The sequence below is a fragment of the Arachis duranensis genome, chromosome 9 (assembly GCF_000817695.3).
Source record: "Arachis duranensis cultivar V14167 chromosome 9, aradu.V14167.gnm2.J7QH, whole genome shotgun sequence".
NCBI classification, from domain to species: domain Eukaryota; kingdom Viridiplantae; phylum Streptophyta; class Magnoliopsida; order Fabales; family Fabaceae; genus Arachis; species Arachis duranensis.
Genome location: NC_029780.3, coordinates 16,269,016 through 16,292,773, shown reverse-complemented (window position 1 = coordinate 16,292,773; position 23,758 = coordinate 16,269,016). Strand labels below are relative to the sequence as shown.

The 23,758-nt window shown below is 30.0% G+C and overlaps 1 protein-coding gene across 3 annotated transcripts; it reads right to left on the bottom strand.

Annotated features, from left to right (window-relative positions):
- Positions 1-1,453: 1,453 nt before the first annotated feature.
- Positions 1,454-5,387, bottom strand: LOC107464919 (uncharacterized). 3 transcript variants are annotated; one of them, XM_052253586.1, is made up of 8 exons: positions 5,183-5,387; positions 4,296-4,671; positions 3,936-4,204; positions 3,313-3,525; positions 3,137-3,229; positions 2,945-3,046; positions 1,800-2,177; positions 1,454-1,729 (listed from the first exon to the last, which is right to left on the bottom strand). In XM_052253586.1, the coding sequence occupies exons 2-8, from the start codon at positions 4,642-4,644 to the stop codon at positions 1,634-1,636; spliced, it is 1,500 nt and encodes a 499-aa protein (XP_052109546.1). In that variant the 5' UTR covers positions 4,645-4,671; positions 5,183-5,387; the 3' UTR covers positions 1,454-1,633. The 3 variants fall into 3 exon arrangements, with proteins under 3 accessions (XP_052109546.1, XP_052109544.1, XP_015939372.1); XM_052253584.1 differs by having other exon boundaries at positions 4,296-4,657; XM_016083886.3 differs by having other exon boundaries at positions 3,936-4,171; positions 4,296-4,657; positions 5,183-5,386.
- Between the last annotated feature and the right edge of the window lie 18,371 nt (positions 5,388-23,758).

Below are 23,758 nucleotides of genomic sequence, written 5' to 3'. Positions count from 1 at the left end.
AAATTTAATTATTTCATTTTTTTATATTGTAGTTAAAAATATTATTTTAATATAATTTTTTAATATTATAAAAAACTTTTGCATAATAATTAATTTTATTAAATAAAAAATACTCATATATTTTATATTTATATATTTTATATTTAATTATTTAAGAATAAAAGATTTTGTTGCCGTTTAAAGTATTGTGTTTAAAGTATTGCCATTTAAAGTATTTATTTATATATTAGGATATTCTATATTTATTAGAGTCCATCAATGCTCTTTTTTTATATTAGCCTTTGATTTTCATCTAATAAAATCTAATGGCCTATATAAGTGTGGCTTATTTAATAAACCCACAATTGTTGAGCTTGTATTTACAACCCACTAATAATTTGAAATTTGTAGCGATATTAAACCGCCGATAATACACCCATATGCTTCTAGCGGTAGTTTGAAACCACTACTACGGTTTCAAAAAGACTTTTAATTTACATTTCATAATCGCCGCTAATTTTGAATCGGTACATTTTTCACACAAGGAAACTAGTTTCGAGGATAAGCACACTAGTACCAAGGGTGTGTTTGGGATTTACGTTAGGGAAGAAAGAAGTCAGTTTGAGCATCTTGAACATTCTACTTTTATGTTTGGCAATCTTTTGGAACTCTCAACCCAGAAGTGCTTACACCTCTAAACGTACGGAGATTTGGTTACTTTTGAAAAATTAGATGAGAATTTTTTTTATGATATTTTTTATTATTTTTATGATATTTTTTATTATTTTTATGTATTTTATTATTATTTTTTCTTTTTTACAATAGCTCTTTGTGTATGGTCTTCGCTCCAATTTTTCTTTTTTCATACAAATTTATTTCAATCACAACCCAAGTAAAAAATTTATTACTTTTTGTTTATATAAATTCTTTTTTCTATCTTTTATTGTATTATATTTATATTGTGTATAATTTTTTTTTATTTGGTATTATTCATATGAATTTTATTTACTTCTTATTGTAATTTTTTTATATAAATATATGTTGTTGATCGTAATTATTATATACTATGTGTGCATAATTTTTTTCTTTTTTATTCTATTTATGACTGTACTTTATTTTCGTCTTTATTATATATTAATTATAAGTAACAAAAGAGTCATAAAATAAAAATTTATAGTCCAAAATGATACTAAATTAAAGAGTACTAAGTACTAACAGTACTAAAAAAAATTATAGAACATTTTTTTTGACATTATAAAATGTATAATACTATCTTTTATATTTTTTAAATTGATGTCTCTTTTAGTAATTTTTCATCTAAAAGTGATTTTGAATAGTATAATCCAAACATTTATTTTACTATAATCCATTTTGATATAAAGATTGCCAAACATAAATCACGTTAACACAAACTTACTTTTTTATCAAAATCAAGTTTGCAAAATCAATTTTATACAAACTATAGTTTGCAAACTGTAATCCAAACACACACTAATATCATAGAAAAAGTATTTAAGAAACAAGTTAGTCTTAAAATAAAACAATTTTTCAGGTCAACATAGTTGTCTAAAATAGTCTTCAACATCCATTCTCTACTCTTGTTCCACCTAAATATAAAAGTAATATAAAAGTCTTTAAAATTCAATTCTTATTTTCAATCATTGTCAGATTCATGGTTTTGAGCATCGTGGCTAGCTGAGGAAGACGGCCTTGCACCAGGTGAAACTGGTCCATTCACCTTATCTGAATCCTGAAAAAGAAAAATTAAAAATTAAAAAAATGATTTGTTGTAAGATACTTTTAACATTTGAAACACATACAAATGCATTCATCACAGCAGCAATCTCAGGTGGCAAATTGCTTCCTTGTAGTTCAATAAGAAATTTCACAGCCTTTTCCAATGCTTGCCGCCTCAACTTCTCCTGTTTCATTTCCGTCTCAAGATTTTGAACCTGTAATCTCGAAGCCTCTAATTGAGACTTTATTTCATTCATCTCTACTTGAATGTCATGATTAACTGATGAAGACATTCCACCCAGTTGATGTGTACTTTGACCAAATAGTTGAGTAGGACATGGCCCAGAACCTACACCTCGAACACGACCCAAGTGCTCCTTTCCAAGAGCTTGAAAAAGTGAATCATTTTGGGATAATTCTTTGGAGGAGGCGTCATCACGCTCAATACTTGTAATTTTTTCCTGCAATATACAGGTAAGATTTCAGCCCAATACCTTATAACAAATTCAGATGAGAAGAAATAAAGACCCTTTTGTACCAATGGAGAATACAACCAAAACTAGAGTATTATCACTGTTGCATATACTATCTAAACTCAATAAGGCAATTCATGATGTTCCAATGCATGCACCAGCTTTTAATACCATATAGCACATACCAGAACACATGGGTGATTAATGACCATTCACAGAAAAAAATTATTCTGGATACCTTCTCAATCATTAGCATTTTCAAGACACAAGTATTTTTATGGTAGCCAAAAGAGTAACCATGTCATATTCTTACTCAATTTTCTCTCTCAGTTACACACTAATTTTACTCAGATTTTCCGCATATGTTACTGAACAGCAAAAAAATGAACAAAACGCATGCTTTATAGGTCCACATGTTATGCAAATTGTGATGCCAAGTGGTGTAAATGCTTCAGATTATATCCATTTCATAGAGGAGACAAAAAAAGGAACATGATTCAAAAGACATTACTGAATTCTAAGTATTCTTTCAATCTCCCATAACTGAGGTTAAAATGAACTCTGCAATACATGACCACGATATAACTCCAGAAATAAAATTTAGACCTTCACAGACTTCTCACAACTAGATCAAATCATCGGACTTTTGTTTAACAACTTTGTTGTAAATAATACCCTGTAAGTTTAAAGCATATTACAAATATAAACTGAAATAAGATAAGCACTTATATATTTAAATAAGTTAAGAAACTTACACCAATAACCTGAGCTTCGTTATGGATATAAGAGCCATCCTTTCTCTTGTGCACTATAGTCCACATCTCTCCTCTACTAATGCGCCTCCCACATTGTCGTTCCTAAATTATTAATCACACGATCATATTTACTCAATGATAGAAGTGAAAAAAAAGTAACTAGTTCAATTACAGAACTATAACATTGGTCACCTCTTCATCTTTCCTCCTAGCTATGCTTTTTGAACCGCCAGTATGGGTGAATAATTGTTTTTTCCTATTTTCAGCATTTTTCTTGCATATCTCCTATTGTCTCATCGCAAGGAATACAGTAATGAGCTAATTAAATAACATCAGTTTAAATTATCAAGTCTACTTTTGACTTTTACCCGTGTTTTCTTTGACAAGCGATAGTCAATGAACCATCTCCAATGATTTTCATCAATTCTAGAAGGACGCCTTGCAATGTTTTCTTCAATGCTCAAAGTATGATCATAAAATTGGTGAAATAGCCTATGCCTTGTATCCTTCCACACCTTTCCTAGATTCTTCAGCATATATCGTTTTATCTTGTTCTCCACATCCACAAAATGAAACTTCCTCTGCAAGAGAGATTAATGACTGTAACATCTGAAACAACCACCATGCTATATGGACACTAGAAATCGAATACAAAATCACCCTATAATCACATTTATAATCAAACTTTATCAACAATATAATTAAATTTGATTCACATTTATAATCAAAATATGAATAAAAATAAATATAATTGGTTGCTAAATTTGGTGTTCATAAAAAGTTTGATTATTCTGTTGTGAAGAAGTTTGATTACTCTATTGCAAAAAGTTTGATTATTTTAGTGGTTAATCATTCTGCTGGAAAAATATGTATTAAACACGTATAAATATACACAAAATGTGGTGACTAATTTGGTGGGTGATTTCTTGTTTTCATAGAGAATTTTTGCTGAAAGAAAGAGATTATATAATTCAAATAAAATAAAGCATACCTTTATAATGTCATTGTACACATCATCCTTTCTGGGGACCTTACGCCAAGACAAAAGATATATAGGAAATTTCTTATAATCACTTCCCAAAATTCCTAAAAAGCCGCTTAAGAGGCCACCCGCATCACCAATTGGTTGCAAGTGCTCATTGCATGTAAGTATCACCTTTCTACCCGCAGGGAGTGACAAAACATCATCAACCTTTAGTTTAGCTACTTCTATTACATTATGTTGATCTAAAACCAATGATAAGTTTTCTGATTTGTCATCTTCGCCAAAAAATAAAAAGAAGCAAAAAAAGAAAAGAATAATTTAAAAGACAATATTAAGTTGAAACATTGAGAATGACAAAACTCTTACCAATAACATTAACCTTCCAATAGTCATTATTCTTACGACTGCCGCAACTTATGGTGGCCACATGTTCATCAAATGATTCAGCATCATCATCTGAATTAATCGACTCATGACACGGAACAGAACTAGATCCAAGTGGATGATGAACACCACTTTCAAAGACTAGTGTTAATGGACGAGCATCACCAGGAGTTGGCAGTGATGAATGAGGATCCTTCCGGGCTGGAAGTACTGGACAAAATTCACTGCAGGATGGTGGAATAGGCTGGGCACTGCTACGCGATGGTGGCACAGCTACGCTTGATTTCTCTGTAGTGGATGCTGTAACTTTCAAACGTTTATTACTAGGCATTGCTGCACAAAATCTGTATCATTAAGACTGTTCCAAGATTAGACTCAAATGCATTGAATAACTTACACAAGTAACTCCACTCCATGTACAAAATTTTCCAGACATTTATAATCCATAAGGTATAGAGCTCTAAAATGAAACTGTTATCTGTCTTAGTTGATGTAGAATCTAAACTATTTGGAATACCTAGAATTGCTTGCTTAAAACAAAAGTACTTTTTCTTTCTTTTTTTTTTCTTGTTAATAGAAGTAATTTATTAAAAAAATATTGTATATTTTTCGTTTCCAAAGAAAAAATGCACACTAGATTAACTACAGTGAAATTTTGCAACCTATCAACCAAACCATGTGCACTCAGCAATTTTATCACAAAAGATCAGACTAACACAGAAAAAGGAAATCACGTAACAAAGTCAATAAGATCATCCAATGAAAGACTGAATCGGTTTCAAAAAGACAAAGAAAATAAATAAAATAAAGAATCGTAGAATGAGACAAGCAGCAGATCGCACAAAAGCAGAAATCTAGAAATTCCAAACCAGATCCAGTGGCACGAGATCTGAAGGATAGAAGCACCGAGTGTGGGAATCGAGGTGGTGGCGCCGGCGACGGTGACGTTGACGGACTGTTTAAATGAATAGGGCAGGACCCCAGGTGTTTTTCTTTAGGTTTTGTTTTAGTTTCGTTGCTCGGCGGTTTTGTCAGAGAGAAAACCATCAAAATTAGAACCACCGCAAATTAAATGTAAACCGCCAGGGAAAAAACCTGGGGGGTAATTAACCCGCAAATTTCTTATTTTCAAATTTTCTAAACGAAAGGGTTTTTTTACTTTTATCAAATTTTGAGAATTTATATTTTAATCTCTGATAAATCATTGTAATAATATTACAAAATGAGAAAATCTTGGACCAATAATTTTTAGTAGTTTTAGCTATCAGGCTATTATTTAATATGCATAAATATTAAATTATTTTTATCAAATAAATTTTATTAATATATATGTGTAAATTTTAAAAAATGTAAATACAAACGATATTGATTTATACGTACAAAATNACAGTAAATTACCAGTTAGTGAATATCAATTCACAAATATTTGTCATAAAATCATGTATTTAGAATTTTTTTAATATGAAAGAAAAAATATTTTTAATAAGAGATATTAAGATGTTACTTTTTATTTTTAATATGTTAGTAAAATATGACGTGTTTAATTAAGATGTGAAAACATATATAAATAGACCATTAAATTTGTCACATAAAACACAAATTTAACTCTCAAATTTATGTACTCGCCAAAATCAAATCTTTAGATTTTATTTTTTTTCTCTTTTCTTAATAACTCTAACCCTCAAATTTCTATAAAAATTTAAAGAAGTCAAATCGAAGTTTCTGATTTTTTTTTTAAAAAAATCTTCTCCATATTAATAAAAGAACACCCACCATTCTATAATGATGCATAAGTGCATAACACATCAAAGATCTCGATTACTACCAAAAAAAAAAAATTAATATGTCTATCAAACTAAAGGGATTAAATAAATAATCTAAGCACGCGCATTCGAAATTATACCTGCAAATTTTTCTTCTGCTCTTAACGTGTGTATCAAACTTAATATGTCTATCAAACTAAAAGGATTAAATAAATAATTTAACCACACATAAATCGCACCATCGATTTTTCTTTTTTTTAAAAAAAATAAAAAATCATCCAATGCTTTTTTTATTTTAAAAAGAAAATCATAAAGCGCACACAATAATTTTTTTATTTTTTACACATTATGATTTTTTTTTTTAAAAACTCAGACCTCTTATTTAGATAAAACTCTAAAAATCCTAATATTTTTTTATTTAAAAAATAACATATATAAAAGAAAAATTGACTCAAATATAAAAGAGAGATATAACTAAATAACAAAATTTAGTTTTAGGTGATTAGAAAAATTTGTTACCTCCACTGCTATTTTAGTATGTTAGAGAAGGAAAATGTTACTTCCACTACTATATAGTATAGGAAAATTATCACATGTTCCGCTTATTTTTATGGAACATGAAATTCTCATGTACGATTAAGTAGTGGGTATAATTTTGTCTTTTAGTATATCTTTCAATGACAAAAATATCCCTTTAGTTAAAGAACTAAAGACAAAAAAGGACAGCAGCTAAATATTGATTTTTGTAGCTTTTGCTTAATTAATTATTGCACCAGTTTTATTGGTTTTGTTTTTTAATTTTTTTTGTTGGTATAATTTGATATATAATTAATGAATTTTAAACAGTGCACAACTTATTTTTTTCTTATATATAGTCGGTGGTGGAGCTTAGTTCAAACAAGGGGTGGCCATGCCCCCCAAACTTTTATTAAAAAAATTAGTAATACTTTTTTAAAAAATAAAAAATAGTTCAGTTGGCTCAAATATTTTATTATGACTTAAAATATTAAAGTTTAATCTTCATCTCTTGCTTTTATTGCACAATAATTTTTAGTTTTAAACATTCAAAATATATTGGATTTGGAATGAATTGAGTGTATTCGCATTTCGCAGCTCTCTATTCAATAAGCAACACTCCCTTTACCTTTGAGTTCAAATATAAAAAATTAGGTATTTTTTACTTATGTAATTTAATATTATTTTATATTTTACCGTTTATTTAATTTAATTTTTTATATGATAAAAAATATTAGAATATTCAATAAGTATTGATATTATTGTATGCGTATAAATTGATAAAAAAAATTCAATAAATATTATAAATTTTAATATTTGTCCTTCTAATTTCTTTTTTACATATTTTACTGGATATATATTCAAATTTTTATATAAAATAGTCATAAAAAATCAAAGAGTTGATGATGCATTTTTTAAGAGGAAGGCTAATATTCAAAAAGGAAAACATATAACTTTTATAATATCAACATTTGTAGATAGTTCTTCTACTTTAATGAATCACGAAGAAAGTAAGATACAACCTTCAAAAGTTTAAAGAGTTACGTCTGATGAGTTTGACCTTAATTCTTTAGAACGATACCCTGAAAAATGGTTTTAAATTTGGCAATATTACCCAAATCAGAAAGATGAGGTTAGACGAGCTTATCTTAAATGAGATTCATATCAAAAGCATCTTGACAATTATCTTTTATCCGGCCCCCCAAAATTTCGTTTCAACCTCCGCCACTGTATATAGTATAATTTTTTTTATTAATCTGATTATATGAAGATAATGAGCGACTAAAATTTGGAATTTGTATTATATTATAATTTGTTTTTATATTATGAAGCATTGAACTTAATTATGAAAATACCACAAGCAAAATGAATTGAATTTGCATTTTTGTAATAAATGATAAAATTAATATTATTTTAAAAAATTTATAGAACTTCCAAAATTTATTATCTATAATTTTATATCACATTTTAAGCTAAACCTATTAACAAAGGTATTAATACAAAGTTTGTCAAACCATTTAATTTGGTAGGTATCTAAATTTGTAAGAACTTTTCTTAAATATATCCATAACAATTTTGAGTTATAAAATGTTATTAATAACATAATCTAATAGATAATTATGAGTAACAAAAATTATAGCTTGGCTAATCACGGGTCTTGTTTAATGTATTGTCTTTACTTAATTTAATTTAAAATTTCAGAATGTATTTTTTTATTAGAAGATATTGGTACAATTTTATAATAGGGTAAAGTACTAAATTGGTTCCCTAGGTTTGGGCGTAATTCTGTTTTGGTTCTTAAGATTTAAAATGTTCTATTTGAATCCAAAAAAGTTTTATTTAGCATCAATTTAGTCCCAGTGAGATCAAAATTAAATAATTAACAAAATGTCCTACATAACAACAGTTCAAGAACAAAATTGATAATATGGAGAACAAGTACAAGCTCCAGAAGCACAAAATCAACTATTGATGCATCAATACATTTATTTATCATTTTCTTTAGTTTTATAGAAAATATTTTATTTATATTATAAAAAAATAATAAATAAATGTATTGATGCATTAATGGTTGATTTTATGCCTCTAGAGCTTGTACTTGTTCTTCAGATTATCGATTTTGTTCTTGTATTGTTGTTATGTATGACATTTTGTTAATTATTTAATTTTGACCTCACTGTCGGACTAAATTGATGCTAAATGAAACTTTTTTGGATTCAAATAGAATACTTTAAGGCTTAAGGGCTAAAACAGAATTACACCCAAATCTAGAGGACCAATTTAATACTTTACCCTTTATAATAATATTTAAAATATATAAATAATTATATCTCTAATATACTTTCTGACGTAATACCTTCTTTTAATTTGCGTCAATTTTATCATAGTTTTTTTTTTATTTGTCTCAAACTAAAGTTATTTCTTTTGGTAATATGTGCAAAAAAAAAGATTTGCTTTAATTTTTGTAAACTATTTAAAATTTATTTTCACATTCAGTAATTGCAAAAACATAATGTAATGTTTAAATTGTAAATGTCTTACTTTGGTTTAAAATGATAAATAATATATATTTTATTTAAATTTAAAAAAGGGACAGATATATTATTGTATTATTTACTAACACCAATAATATAATAATTACATGATAATTAAAAATATTAAATATAAATTAAGAATATATTTTATTATTAGTTTTTGATTTGATTTTTAATTAAATTTGGATAAGAAATTAAATAAATTCATTTCAAAATGAGATTAGATATGAACTAATTCAATTTGAAATATGATAAAATAAAATTTAAAAATTTTTGTTGACATCATACTCTATATATCTTGTTACGATGGGTAACCGGAGATTAATGGGTTGGACAAGTTTGGCTGGCCCAATCGTCTGAACGATGAAACGTCCAAGTGGGTTTGTGCTCCGAGACTCCGTCCGACTTGTGTAAGGGAGAATGGGGGGTGGTACCTGCAAAGACACTCCGATGCCAAAATCAGCAAAGGGATAAAACAGGTCTAGAGAGTATTGGGTTTCTGAGATACCTGAGAAGTGCCAGTGTATTTATAGGGGTGAACCCATAACCACCGCTGAAGTAGTTCCGCCTTTTGAGGTGGATAACCGCCCCTTTTATCTTAGGGAGGTTGAGATATGACTCCTGAAAGTGGGTAGAGAGATTTTAGGGGCAGTTACTCATTTGAATGAGTGATTATCTGCCAGCTAATCTTCGTCTTCAACTTCTTTAGGGTTAGTCGTGGTAAGAACCGACTTCGTAGGGAAGAAGTCGGTATAACGTAAGCCTTTTGTTGGGACCTGGACCTTATTATTGAGTCAGGAGTATAACACATATCTATAGCAATAATAAAAGAAAGATAAGTAATTCAGTTCTCTTTATATATTTCTATATGAACATGTAAATATAAATTTTAAAGAAAAATTTTGTGTTAAGGTCATTTAGAAAATTTTCTCGATTAAAATTTCACTGGTCAAACTATTAATAGAAAATTTTGGACTTAATGTAGATATGTATAATGACTTCGTATAATTAAATTAAAAGACAAAAAAAAAATTCTTAATAAATCAAGTCCCTTAGATATTTATATTTGATATAAGTTATAGTTCTTAATTAAGTATGGAGTTGTCCAAATAGTAAGTGACTAGAATTTATTTTTTGAAATTTACTGTGTACAATTATAAATCTCCATTAAGACACATCCATCGCAATTAAGTGCGCAACCTAAATCTAGTTTGAATTAAAAAAGTTTAGAATATCACATGAACAACCAAAAAAATAAATAAATATACAAAATACATCATTATGAGTTAGTTATTAAATTTGAGATTTTTTTAATATAATCTTAAGTGAAATAGAGATTAAAGAGATCAATAATCTAAATATAAATGTCTATTCAAATAAAAGTAAATTCAATATTTATACAAAAGTGTATATTCATTATGTAAATTAAACAATCCGACAAATTAAATATAAACAATTACATCAAATAAAAGTAAATTCAATATTTATATATAAACAATATAAAATTATCTAGCAAATCAAGAAGATTGAAATTATAGAATAGTTTTATATAATTACTAAACAAGTATGTGATATTTATCATATTCTCATATTTATTTTCAATGAAAATCATACTATGATAAATGATTAGTCTTTACAAAGACGGTATGCCTTTTAAGAATATTCAATCGTAATACAAAAAATGAAAATAAATTTAATAATAAACATATTTTTTATCTTTAAAAGTATCTCTAATATTAATTTTATCTCTAATATTTTAAAATTATTTCAATTATATTTTAGATGCTAACTTTATATAAATTTCAGTTCTGTCATGTCCAAACAATAAATTATATTAGTATTGATACATTATTAAATTCTCTAGTAGTATTGTCACTCTCTAAAATTATAAGTAAAATATATTTACAGAGTCAAAAATAAAATTGAATAAAATTTTTGAAATAATATGAAAGTAAATATAAATATTAAAAACAAATAGCATATTTATTCAATTTTGTAATACAATTAATGAACACTTTATTTATTTAAAATATAATTTCATATGCCCTGAATTCTATACTTACAAATTCAATTGTTATAGATATTTTTTACTTCTTATAAAATGTTAAAAAAAATTATCTAAACTAAGTTCGTTAAATTTTTTTACCACAACCTAACAAATTAAAAGAATGTAATGATTTTTTTAAAAAATAATTCTCTAATATTTATCTATGTTCATGTTTTTTTTCTTAAATGCACGACACATAAAGTTATTAATAAATTTTACATTAAAAATTAAAAAAAGAAAAAAGAATTATACCTTTATGTGATTATTATTATTCTAAGTTGTATTAACCTAATTTATAATTTCATCTATTTTATCTACTATTTTATTTTGGGTCAAAGACTCATTAAAATTTTAGCTAAACTGTGACTTCTATTTAATAAAGTAGCGCATGGCTCATTAGTCATTATTCATTAGTCACGCAAGTAGCACAAAAGTGTCTTTTTCACTCTTATAAAATGGAATACTGGATCAACACATCTCTTTTCCTCCATGCACTTAGAAAAATGGAGTTTATTCTATAAAATTTATCAAAATCTCCACCATCTACATATTTTAATATATATCTCTATGGCTAAAAGTAATGGGAATAGCATGTTTCACTCAAGTACAACGGTACATGTGAACATCTTCCGTTAGTATATAGTAGTATCACTCTTGTATGCAGAACACAATAATATACTCGGTTAACATTATGATAAAAGAAATTAATTTCCTTTACTGTTTTTTTACTTTTTATTTTTTTTTTAACAAGAAAGTTCAACACACTAAGTGAAGCAAGAATAACAACCAGCAAATAAAAAAAAATTAAAATAAAAATAAAATCGAAAAAATACTCATCAATCATTTTTTGTACTCCTCCTTCTTATAGTATATTCCTGATTTTGTATTCCTAATTTTATATTAGTGAAAATATCTTTAACCACTTCAATCTTACTAAAACTCTATCAATCTAATTGCAAGTAAGATCGCTAAGCAGAAGTCCACTAGTTGCATATTTTTTTTTATCTAATTCTTACTAAAACTCTGTTAATTTGACCTTATCCTTTCTCCCCTCCACCTGTACTTGAAGTCTCCCATAAAAGCTGACATAACTTTGCAATATAACTCAATTTCTCCTGCACAGCAAATTTTTCTTCTCTTGTATGAACTTCATACACCACAGAAAGCATATTGAAATTATTTTTAGTAAGACCCCTTCAACACACAACTAAAACTCTACAACGACTCATTTTAAACATTATTTCATCACAAATTAACAGTAAACCACTTGAGGCACCCTCCGACTCAACATATTCTCATTCCGCAGTATCATTCTCCCAAATTCTTATTACATCAAACTTCGTCATTACTTGCCACTTAATCTCAAACAAGCCCAACGTATTCAACCTAAATTTTTCTTGAAGTTTTTTACCATGCTCAATTTTCCATCACCCATTAACCTCCCAGCATTCCAAGAACAAATTATTTTAATAAATTATTACACACTTGTTTTTATTTTTGGGCCTGCAGTGTCTTGCTTTCTCTTTCTGTTTTGCCAATCTTTTTTTCTGAGCAATTTCTTCATTCTGTGTTTGGAGAATAGCCATAATATTATCTTCTTCATTGTATAAAATTGCACCTAATTCCAACGTGAGGTCCCAAATTTTTCTATTTTCAAGCATTTGCTCCTCCAAAATATTATTTCTGTTTCCCTTACTTCTTTCATTCTTGTCCGAACCACCATCATCAACCACCCTCTTCCCAGCTATATCTTCATCATGTTCCGATAGCTCCTCCTGTCTCTTTGTCAATGTTGTTTCTTTTGTGACGGAACCCATACCACTATTATTCACAATGTCATCCCTATCATGTGTTCCTTCATCAACGGTCTGCTGCACCATCATTATCAACATACACACCCAACCCACCAATCTCTCCATTTAATGTTGCTGCCGGGAGAGTAGCGGCTTGGTTCTCCGTCACCAACTCTTCTTCGATCTCACGACCCAACATAGGTGGCGTCAGGGTTGCGCATTTTCCTTGCCACGTTGAACCTCCTTTGTTGTGGCCAGTCTTTAGCTTTCCTCCTTCAACACCGATTCGGTCTCCCTCGATCTTCTCCGCGCCAGTTTCCAGCGCAAGTTTTGCAGATGCAGCATCCTGCACACTTGTCGTAGACCCTTCCCTAGCGTGTCTATCCCTATCGTGGAAACCGTGCTCTATTTCCATCAAGCCTGACTCAGATTCTAAACCCAATCCAACATCACCGAGCTGGTTGATTGAGGAAACCGGGTCCAAAAATTTTTCTCTATCTTTTTTGGACATCCTTGAATTGTTGGGCCTAGCACCAAGCCTACAAAGAACCTTCTTTTTCTTATTCCTTTTGTCCCTCATTTCTAGTCCATTAAAGTTACCTTCATAAATTCATGTTACTGTATTTTCAGAATCAGCTTCATAATTAATATGATCACATCCCACACATCCACTCTCTCTTCAATTCCTTCATAAATTGGTTGATATGTTACCGTTTTTATCTGATTTTGTTTTGAATAATCATTAATCCACTCATTCAAAATAATTTCAGGAATTACCAACCTGCCCGTATTTTCTTCGTCTTCCCTCAGCTCCCCCATCACAACTATAGTCACTTTTTTCATTAGCTTCTTTATAACAATTCAATCCAAAAGCCTCTCGCCCCACTTCTTTCACTAGCACATCGAATCTACTGATACCTATTGTGATATGAACCCATTCATTAATTATATCCATGATAAAGTATCAATTTGCACTCGTCCAACACTAAAAGACATGCACGATTCTGTCACTTTGTCACAACCGACTACTTTTCCTATTGGTCTCGTAACATACTAAAGGTATCTGCTGACAACGCATATAACGGAACCCCGTAGCATTCTAACCACACTTCTTATTGTTCAATATCCAAACCAATTTCATCAAAGTCTAAATTTCAACATGGTTTCAGGAGCTTGAATTGATCCATAGCATAAATTGTTTCTATCCCCACCATTCTTTCCAGCAACAACAAATAGTTTCTTTCCATCCCAGCTCTTGATAATCTTGATCGAAACTCCTACAAATCATGGCAGCAGCTAGCACTTCATGCAATTTGTGTGAATTCACTTGAAGATTATCTCAACCCAGACAAAGTTCCACAAAAATTCTCAATAGAAGCTGAGAGGGAATCAAACACAAAATTAGTAGTCTTCAAAGAATGGAAGGCATAGAATCATTACCTGATGACATGGCTTCTGTCATCCTCCATCATAAACAAAGTATTACACTGTGCTTATGCTCATCAAGCATGGCAAAATATTCAAGAATTTTTTTTAAACTTCCAGGATCCAAATCAAACAACTGAAAGCAAAATTAAAGACAATCAAAAAGCTGGTTTGTTAGCTATAGAATATCTCAAGCAAATCTAAACTGTGGTAGATTCTCTTGTAGAAATTGGTTATGTTTTCATCACTGATGAACATATAGAAGTTATTTTTGAGGGATTAACAGAAGATTATGCTTTATTTCTTTCATCTTTGATGGCAAAATCAGAAACTATCACCATTTTTAAAGTAGAATCTCTACTTTTGGGCCATGAAAATATGATTGAAAGGTTTAGAAAATCTGATCTTTGAATGGTTCAATCAAATTTTACACAAACTACTTTTGGAAGAGGTTTGGTCGAAATAATCAAAGAGGAAGATCAAGAGGTGCTGATAGAGGTTTTGCTCGGGGATCTAGATTTCAAAATTTTTCATTCATTAGACCTCAATGTCAAGTGTGTGGGAGACTTGGACACACAGCATTAGTGTGTTATCATAGGTTTGATCATTAATATTCTGCATAGACTTCTTCAACCATCAATAATCAAAATCTTGCATCTCTTCCAACTCCATCATCTTTTGAATTTCAAAATCTAAGAACCTTCATGACAACTTCTTCTAATCTTTCTGAAAATAATTGATATTCTGACACAGGTGCATTACACCACATTACACCAGACCAGTCTCATCTAATCACATCAATTTTCAGGTTCAGATCAAATTTTATTAGGTAATGGTACATGTACTCAAATTTCTCATATATGTCATGGATATTTAATTTATCTTGAAAATCATCGAAAATTTTTGCTAAGAAACCTTATTCATGTTCCTGAAATGTCTGAACATCTCGTTAGTGTTCATAAATTTACTAAAGACAATAATTGCTATTTTGAATTTTATCCTAATTGCTATTATGTCAAATCTCAGGGCACTGAATAGATTCTGCTCAAAGGAGTTCCTAAGGGCGTCTATCAGTTTTAACATGTTGCTATAGCTACTACAAAATTTTCTAAAGATGATTCCTTCCTGAATTATGATACTTCTGGTACAAAAATCAATGTTGTTAACATTGTACCTGTTGTGTAGTTATCTAATTGTACTCCTTCTGTTTCTATTTTTTTTTATTTTTCTCCTTATGTGTTTGCTGCAAATAAATCTTCTTTCTCTACTTGGCATGATAGACTTGGACATGTTTCATCAAAAATTGTAAAGTCTATCTTATCAACTTATAATATATCAGTTTTAAAATCAATAAATGACATAGACTTTTGTAGATGTTGTTGAATGGGAAAAATGCATGTGTTGCCTTTCATTACTGATTATTTCCAATTTAATATGTCTCTTGAAATGATCTATACTGATGTATGGCCTTTCTCCATATTCATCTTATCATGGATTTATTTACTGGTCCCTGACCCCTTTTTTCTTTGGACATTTTCATCCATGACCATTGAAAAATACTTTTAAGTCCCTGACATTCTTAACGTAATGTTTGTTTTGAGGTACTGAGACAGAGACTGGGAGACTGAGACTCAGTATCATGTTTGTTGGTTCAGAGACTGGTACTAAAATTTCTGTCTCTGTTCTTAAAATTTCAGTATTTCAGTACCTCCAAAAAGTAGGGACACAGGGGACTAAAATTTTTAGAGATGAAAATTGAAACTTTAATAACATTTTATACTTAAAATACCCTCATTTCAATTAATTAATTCTAATTTTATCCTTTATGCAAATTAAATTAGAAGTTTATTCTTATTTTAGTTTTTGTCTTCCATTTTGCACCAAACAGAATACTGAGATTTATTTCAATTTCTGTCTCTCAGTCTCTGTCTCTCAGTCTCAGTCTTTCCATCTCTGTTTCTCCACCAAACGCTACCTTAAAGTTGGACGGATCAGTCCCTCTGTCCAAATGCCTCCGTCAGACCCAACAGAAAAATCTGACGTTGGTTCTCGTAATGCTTGTCACCCGTCACCTGACAGACTTTCCTCTCACGCCTACGCGTGTGTCACGCTTATGCGACACACGCGTCGTTATGAATTCGGCAAATCCTCATTTTTTTATGAATTCTCCACTTTGCATACTTTTTTTTTCTTTTCTTTCAAGTCATTCTTGCCTTCAAAACTTTAAATCACTCAAACAAACATATCAAGACATCGAATGAGAGAAAAGTAAGAATGATACCACCTCTACATGATTAAAGAAAGTTACAATGATAAAACTGCTCTCAAAGTTAAAAGTAATATTTTTCGTCAGCTTTTTTTTCTTTTTTATTTTTTGCATCATCATAGCCTTGCATTGTGAGTTTTGACATCAAAATATTAATTTTTTAGTATTCTTTTACATCGTACTTTTATTCCCATATTCTCAATAATCTTATTCTTAATATTATTTTGGAATCCAACGTTTATGATTATATTATTACCTATGAGTAATTTTTTATTTAATTTGTCTTTTTAATGAGATCATAATTTATATTATAAAAAAGTTACACTAAAATATAGTACATGCCAATTACAATTACAAAGAAGAGTACTAAAAATAATAAAAATTAAACATTTATCTTGATAGTGATAGAAATAAATCTAAAAGTTTTTTATGATATTTTTATATAGATTTTTTTAGTACTCTTAGTGCTCTTTTTTAGTACGCTATAATTTTACTATTATTATTCTATACAAAAAAATAATAGGTAAAAAATGAATATAAACAAAAAAATAAGAATTCTATAAAGAATAATAATATCCATGATAGAGTACTAGACAAAATATTATAAAAAAAGCAACAAAATTAATCATATGAACAATGAATGACAAAATTGAGAGATAGAAAATAAATTTTAATCTAACGCGAAAATATAAACGCAAAAGCTATCATTTTTAACTTTGGCTAAACTTAGGTTGAAGAGCAGAATCACGGTTATAAGAAAAAAATAGCCAAACTAAAAAGTGAAACTTTCAAAAAAATCAAACCTTTGATGCTTCAAACGCTAAGCCAAACACACCCTAAATTGTTAAATTTAATTTACTTTTTTCCCATTCGATGCCTTGATATGTTTGTTTGAGTGATTTAAAATTTTGAAGGAAGAATTGTTTGAAAGAAATGGAAAAAAAAAGTATGCAAAGCAGAGGATTCATGGTAAAGTGGAGAATTTATGGCGACGCATACGTATGTGTCACGCGTACGCGTGATAGGGAAGTCTGTCAGGCGACGCGTACGCGTGACAAGCATTACAGAAGCCACGCCAGCCTTTTTCGTTGGGTCTGACGGAAACATTTGGACGGAGGGACTGATCCGTCCAACTTTTAAGGACGTCAGGGATTTAAACGTATTTTTCAATAGTCAGGGACAAAAATATCTGCAGAAAAAAAGGTCAGGGACCTATTTGTCCTTTTACTCTTAAAAATTAAATCCTTGCAATCTGATTGTAAGACTCGAAAAAATATTAACTAGTTAATTATGTACTTTAAATTTAGTTAAAAATGGTTTAAACTGTCCAGTCTGAGTTAAAAATTTAAAATCTATAATTTGAGAATTTATCGGTGAAGATTTAACTTAAAAATTTAAAGTTAAATTACACAATTGGTCCTTATATTTTTAGTGAAATTACAATTTGGTCCCTACATTTTAAAAATTTGTAATTGAGCCCATAAAGAGAATTAAAATTTACAATTTAGTCTCTACCGTTCAAAAAGTGTTTGATTTAACAGAATATTCTCAGCATATTTTCTATTTTAAACATGTGAGCAGCACATGTTTGATAATAGGGACCAATTTACAATTTTAGTGAAAGTATGGGGACCAACCGTATAATTTAACCATTTGAAAAAGACCAAAAACTCCCTAGGTTATCTGAACCCATCCCGCCCCTCCCCAGCTCTCTTACTCTCACTTTTTCACTTTTTAAAATGGCACCCTAACTCCAGCGCTCTCTGTCTCTCACCTCAGCTAACCCTCGCCATGCCTCTCGCCTTCTTCGCCGCGCTGAATCCACTGATAAATTGACTTGCTATTTTTATGTTGATTTGTTGCTATTTTCTTCTTAGACGTTGAATTATTTGCTTTGAGCATGTTTGAGATTGGAATTGTTCTCTTCCATTTATCGATGTTCAGTATTGAGATTGGAAGAGAAGAAAAAGTTACCGGAAGAGAGAGGCGAGATGGAGGAAGGAGGCGAGACCCAACTCGTGAGCACAAATACAGTGGATTCAGCGCGGCAACAGTGAACCGAGGTGAGAGACAGAGAGTTCTGGGGTTGGAGTGTCATTTTGGAAATTGAGAAAGCGAGAGTGAGAGAGGTGGAAAGAGACGGGGTGGGTTCAGATAGCCTAGAAAGTTTTTGGTCATTTTTAAATGGTTAAATTACATGGTTGGTCCCCATACTTTCACTAAAATTATAAATTGGTCCCTATTGTCAAACATGTGCAGCTCATATGTTTAAAACAGAGAATATACTAAGAATATTCTGTTAAATCAAACACTTTTTGAATGACGGGGACTAAATTGAAAATTTTAATTCTCTTTTGAGACCCAATTATAAACTTTTTAAAGTGTAGGAACCAATTTACAATTTCAATGAAAGTGCAGGAACCAACTGTATAATTTAACCAAAAATTAATTGGAATGCAAAAATGTAATTATTTGTGAAAAAATGCATACCGGCTTATAATTAACTGTACAGGCTTAAGTCTGTCCGGTACTGCGTATGAAAAAAATAAAAATGTAGGATTGACTAGAAAAATATTTGGAATAAACAAACCAAAACACTTATCCTTAAACCTTTGGCACTAAGCAGAGCCAATGGGCAAAAGGACAAAAATGTTCCTCACTTAGTGATTTTAAATATCCATTCTAAATTCAATTCATTTAAAAATATTCTAAATTCACTTTTTTCCCAGACCGAAGCTCCAATCGACAACCCGTTTGCGGCCACGCGTTCATCTCATTATCCTCTTCGTTTTTATATAACTTTTGTGGTGAGTAATCACAAGAACCTTACTCCATTTTATCCATTTTTGCATTTTTGGTTGGCTTGAATTTGGAGTGGAATGGATTGCTTGGCTTGATTTTGGTGCTAGATGATTTTGTGGATCGATTGGTGAGGATTTGATGGAGGCTTGGGTGACCAAAGAAAGGTTCACGAGGTTAGAAATCGCGGTCAACAAAGGTATGGGTTTTGGTTTCAAGTAAACACCATATAATGTAAAAACTTAGGCTAGATGACCTTAAGATAGTGTTAAATTGATATGATTGGTATTATTGATGACATTGGCTTAGTGTAAATGTTGAATAAATTTGTGGCCAAAATCCTTGGTTGATTGGGTGGATTCTATTTCGTTGATATATGTTGAGGTGTTGTGGCTTGATTGATTATGGATGGTTAAATGAATTTTGGGCCTGTGGCCATGATTGGGTGAGGTACACCCTTTAGTAAGTTACAAGCATCAATCAAGGTATTGAAAAAGTTAATTGTGTTGTGGTATATTGTTGTGATTGAATAATTGTTGATGAAGTATGAAATTAGATTTGTTGATTGATGTTTGTTTGGGAGGATTAAAAATGAGGTAAAAGTTGGGTAATTAATTAAAATTGTTGATTTTGAGGTTTGAATAAAAACTATGTAATTTTGGAAATTGAGATTGATAACTGAGTGTAAATGATGCATGTGGTTGATTGATATGGATGTTAAAGGAGAAGGGTTTAAGAAATGGTATAAATGAATTGTGTAGAAAATTATGTAATTTGGTAATTTTAGCCAATTTTGACGGGTCATAACGTGGTTCTTGGAGCTTGAAATTGATCTTGAATTAAAATTGAAGATGTGTACTTTAAAACTGTTGAAGGACGGAAGAAAAATGAATTTCGTAGCAAAAGTTATAGAAGTTTAAAAATTAGTGTTAAAAACTAAATTATGCAGAATTGGTTGCCAAACCAGGTTTCGCGCGTACGCACGAGGCATGCATACGCACGATGCCAGCTTCTTGCAAGAACCGATCCAAGTTCCACACGTACATACAAGGCATGTGTATACACGACTTTCCTATTTTTGCTGAAATGTTATTTCTGAACTATTTAGCCTTCCCAGCATGTTTGTAGCCCCCTTAAATCTCCATATGGAGTTGAATAACTAATTTTTAAGCATTGAATATACTGAAAAATAATATAATGAATTGAATTGAGTAATTTTTGGATAAACTCTTGGGTAGCCGGATGAAATTGTTGTGAAAATAGTGGTTTGTCCCACCCACGGTGAAGATGGTGGCGTAGTTCTGCTCACGAGATAATGGCATTGATTAATTGATAAGCAAATAGGGTTATAATTGGGTCAAATTATGATTATGGTTGAGTAAAATTTTATTAGAGGCTTATGTCAAAAAGTGAGGGTTTATATGAGACTTATAATTAAAACTATGAATGAAATATATATATATATATATACACTAGCGACTAATGGTGAATCTGATGAGGATAATGGGTTTAGTTGATAATGATTATATTTGTAGTTGGGGGGTAGATATGATGAATTTTAATGAGTTATTTTTCGACAAAACCTTAATTTATGAGACACCTGCACCTGGTAGATGCAAGAATGTAAGTTTTGTCTTACTTGCTCAGTATTACAGTGTGAATATGGAGATGGTGGTTTTATCCTGCCTACAATGAAAACAGTGGTTTTATCCCACTCACGGCTTGAGTATGATTATAGATATGTTTGATTGTAATTATGACTATAATAATGAAGATGATTTTGATTGATGGTGATTACGATTGAAAAGTGATTTTTGATTGGTAAAGTTGTGGGTTTTGTCCCACTTGCGTAATTGTGATTAAGACAAATGACATGGGACTCTCCCTTTAAGATAAGTGATTCTTTAATTGATGAATTAAATTCTGATTCCAAGTTCATCATTCCCTTTCACTAATTTTTGTGGACAAAATTCTCTGATCGATGAATTAAATTATGATTCCAAGTTCTATTCAATAACATTAAATCTTTGAATATAGTACAAGTTAGATGGAAGGATTAATCATAGCTGATGGAGGGATGCAGAAAGAATGAGGGGGAGGGAGTCAAAAATTTTGAAAGACCCTAGTGGTGTCTCTAGCTTCAATCTTTCAAATAATTTCTTTTCAATCACTTTACGACCTTCTAATACACTCCTCTTGCTCTAAGAAGATGAGAGTGGAGTTGAATAGAGAGTTTCTAAGATTATTTTACTAGTAAAACCAAGTTCTGAACTCAGAAATCTTTAAAGTCAAAGTATATTATTTTTATGTTTCTCACTTTTTTACCCTCACCAAAACTAACTTAGCATATTATGAATATTTTTTATTAGAGTATCTGACTGTTGAAAACAAGATAGAGAATAAATAAATATGACTTCCCACTGTTGCTTTAATTAACACATATCTCCCTGCAGCAGATAATAATCACCATTTTCACATTTGTATTTTCTTTTTAACTTTATCTTTGATCAAATCAAAAGTAGACTTTTTAGAATGATACACCATGAAAGATAAGCCAAAGTATTTATCTTGAGCTCTAATATGACTAATAATCAATAAATCCGCAATTGCCAGTGAATTTTTATGAGGGGTATTGTCTTTCATGTTTCAACTATCCAATTTTAACATTCTAAAATTTATGTGTGTAGTAGCATAACGTTATGTTAAAGTATATACATAATTATATTTATAAGACATTAGTTTTTAGAAATTTTCAAGTCCAGAGCAAATACCAATTGTTAGTTTGTCATGTAGAATATAAAAGGGAGCATATACAGACGGTAAATGCATGAAGAATAGTAATATTTCTTTTCAAATGTACTTTTTTCACAAAATAAATGACAATTAAGGGTATGTTTGATTTGCGTTTTCATTTTCAATATTTTTTATTTTTTAAATTTTATTATAAAAATAAAAACAGAAAATAAAAATAGAAAATAAAATTATTTTTTTTATTTTTTTTACAAAATCCAAAAAATAAAAAATATTGAAAATAAAAAAAAAACAAAAAAATGTATATAGCTCAAAACGTATTGCGCTTTTAGTTAGATTTTTATCCCAAAAATGTTTCATTAAAAGTTGAAACATTACGCTATAAATTTGGTTAATTTTTTCTTCTAAATTGTGACATTACGAAATACAACATACAATTAAGCTCTCTTTCTCTCACGCAAAGGAAACAGGTTTGAAGCTTTTTGAGGGCCGTTACCGTTGCTTCAGCCTGGGCTGCAGTGGCCCTCCTCTCTTTTTCTACTACTCCTCTTTCCTGTGAAACCTCTTTCCTTTTTTCTTCCTGTCCCCTTCTCTTTCTCTTCCTCCCAAACCATTCATATCTCCTTTTTCAGTGTCTCACTCTCACTCTCACGAGTCACATTCTCATCACCTCTCTTTTCTCTCTTTTCGTCGGCCACAACTCTTCACTATCATTTTCTTGTTATCACCTGCCTTCTCTTCTTTTCTTCGCAACCCTTTTTTTGTTTCTCTCTGTTTATTCTGTTGTTGCTTTGTTGCTTGTTCATTTTGTTGTTTTCTATTTCTAGAGATCTAGATCTTAGATCCAAATCTAAGTTAAATAACTCCTTTCTGGTGTTTCTTTCTCCTTTTGTGGTGTATTGATCCCCTTTTTGGATGTGTTAGTGATGTTTTTGCTCGCAAGTTTGGAATGAAGATACAACGAGAGCCTTTCATTTATGTAAACATTTACAATTTTAGATAGCATTTATACCGATTCTGAGAAGAAGAAAAGATAAATTTCTACGATACAATACTTCCAATGTAGATTTAGAAACAAAAAAAATTGTAACGAGTCTCTATTTCTCTTGCCTTCTCTCAGACAATAGTTTCTCTCAGACAATAGTTTAACATAAAACTTATCCATTTTTTTGTTTAATTTTATATCTAATGTTTTTTCTGCAATATGTAAATACCGTTTGATGCATGTTAAAGACTTAATCAATTTCTCATGCTTTGTTCCAATACTCTCTGTCTTCAATCATTTGAAGCCTAAACTTAATCAATGTGTTTTTGGATGGATACTGCTAATTCTCTTTTCTAAACTTTTAATCTTTCAGTGACAGTTGATAATAAATGGGATTATCCAGTTAGTAATAAATGGGATTATCCAATTCTTTTATACTTCTTTATGAAAATACTTATTTTATATTAATAAAATACTTTTATTTTAAAAAAATAAATAAAAGTTTTTTTCTGTCAAAAAAACAAAAAACCATACAATTATTGTTATCGAAACAAATTGCTCCCCTG

What these genes read in the sequence shown, in the direction of transcription:
- LOC107464919 (XM_052253586.1), bottom strand. Translation starts at nt 4,644, where the DNA reads ATGCCTAGTAATAAACGTTTGAAAGTTACAGCATCCACTACAGAGAAA. An exon ending in GCTTGTCAAAGAAAACACGG is followed by an intron (nt 3,230 to 3,312) that starts GTAAAAGTCAAA and finishes ATGAGACAATAG; the next exon opens with GAGATATGCAAGAAAAATGC. An exon ending in CTAGGAGGAAAGATGAAGAG is followed by an intron (nt 3,047 to 3,136) that starts GTGACCAATGTT and finishes TTAATAATTTAG; the next exon opens with GAACGACAATGTGGGAGGCG.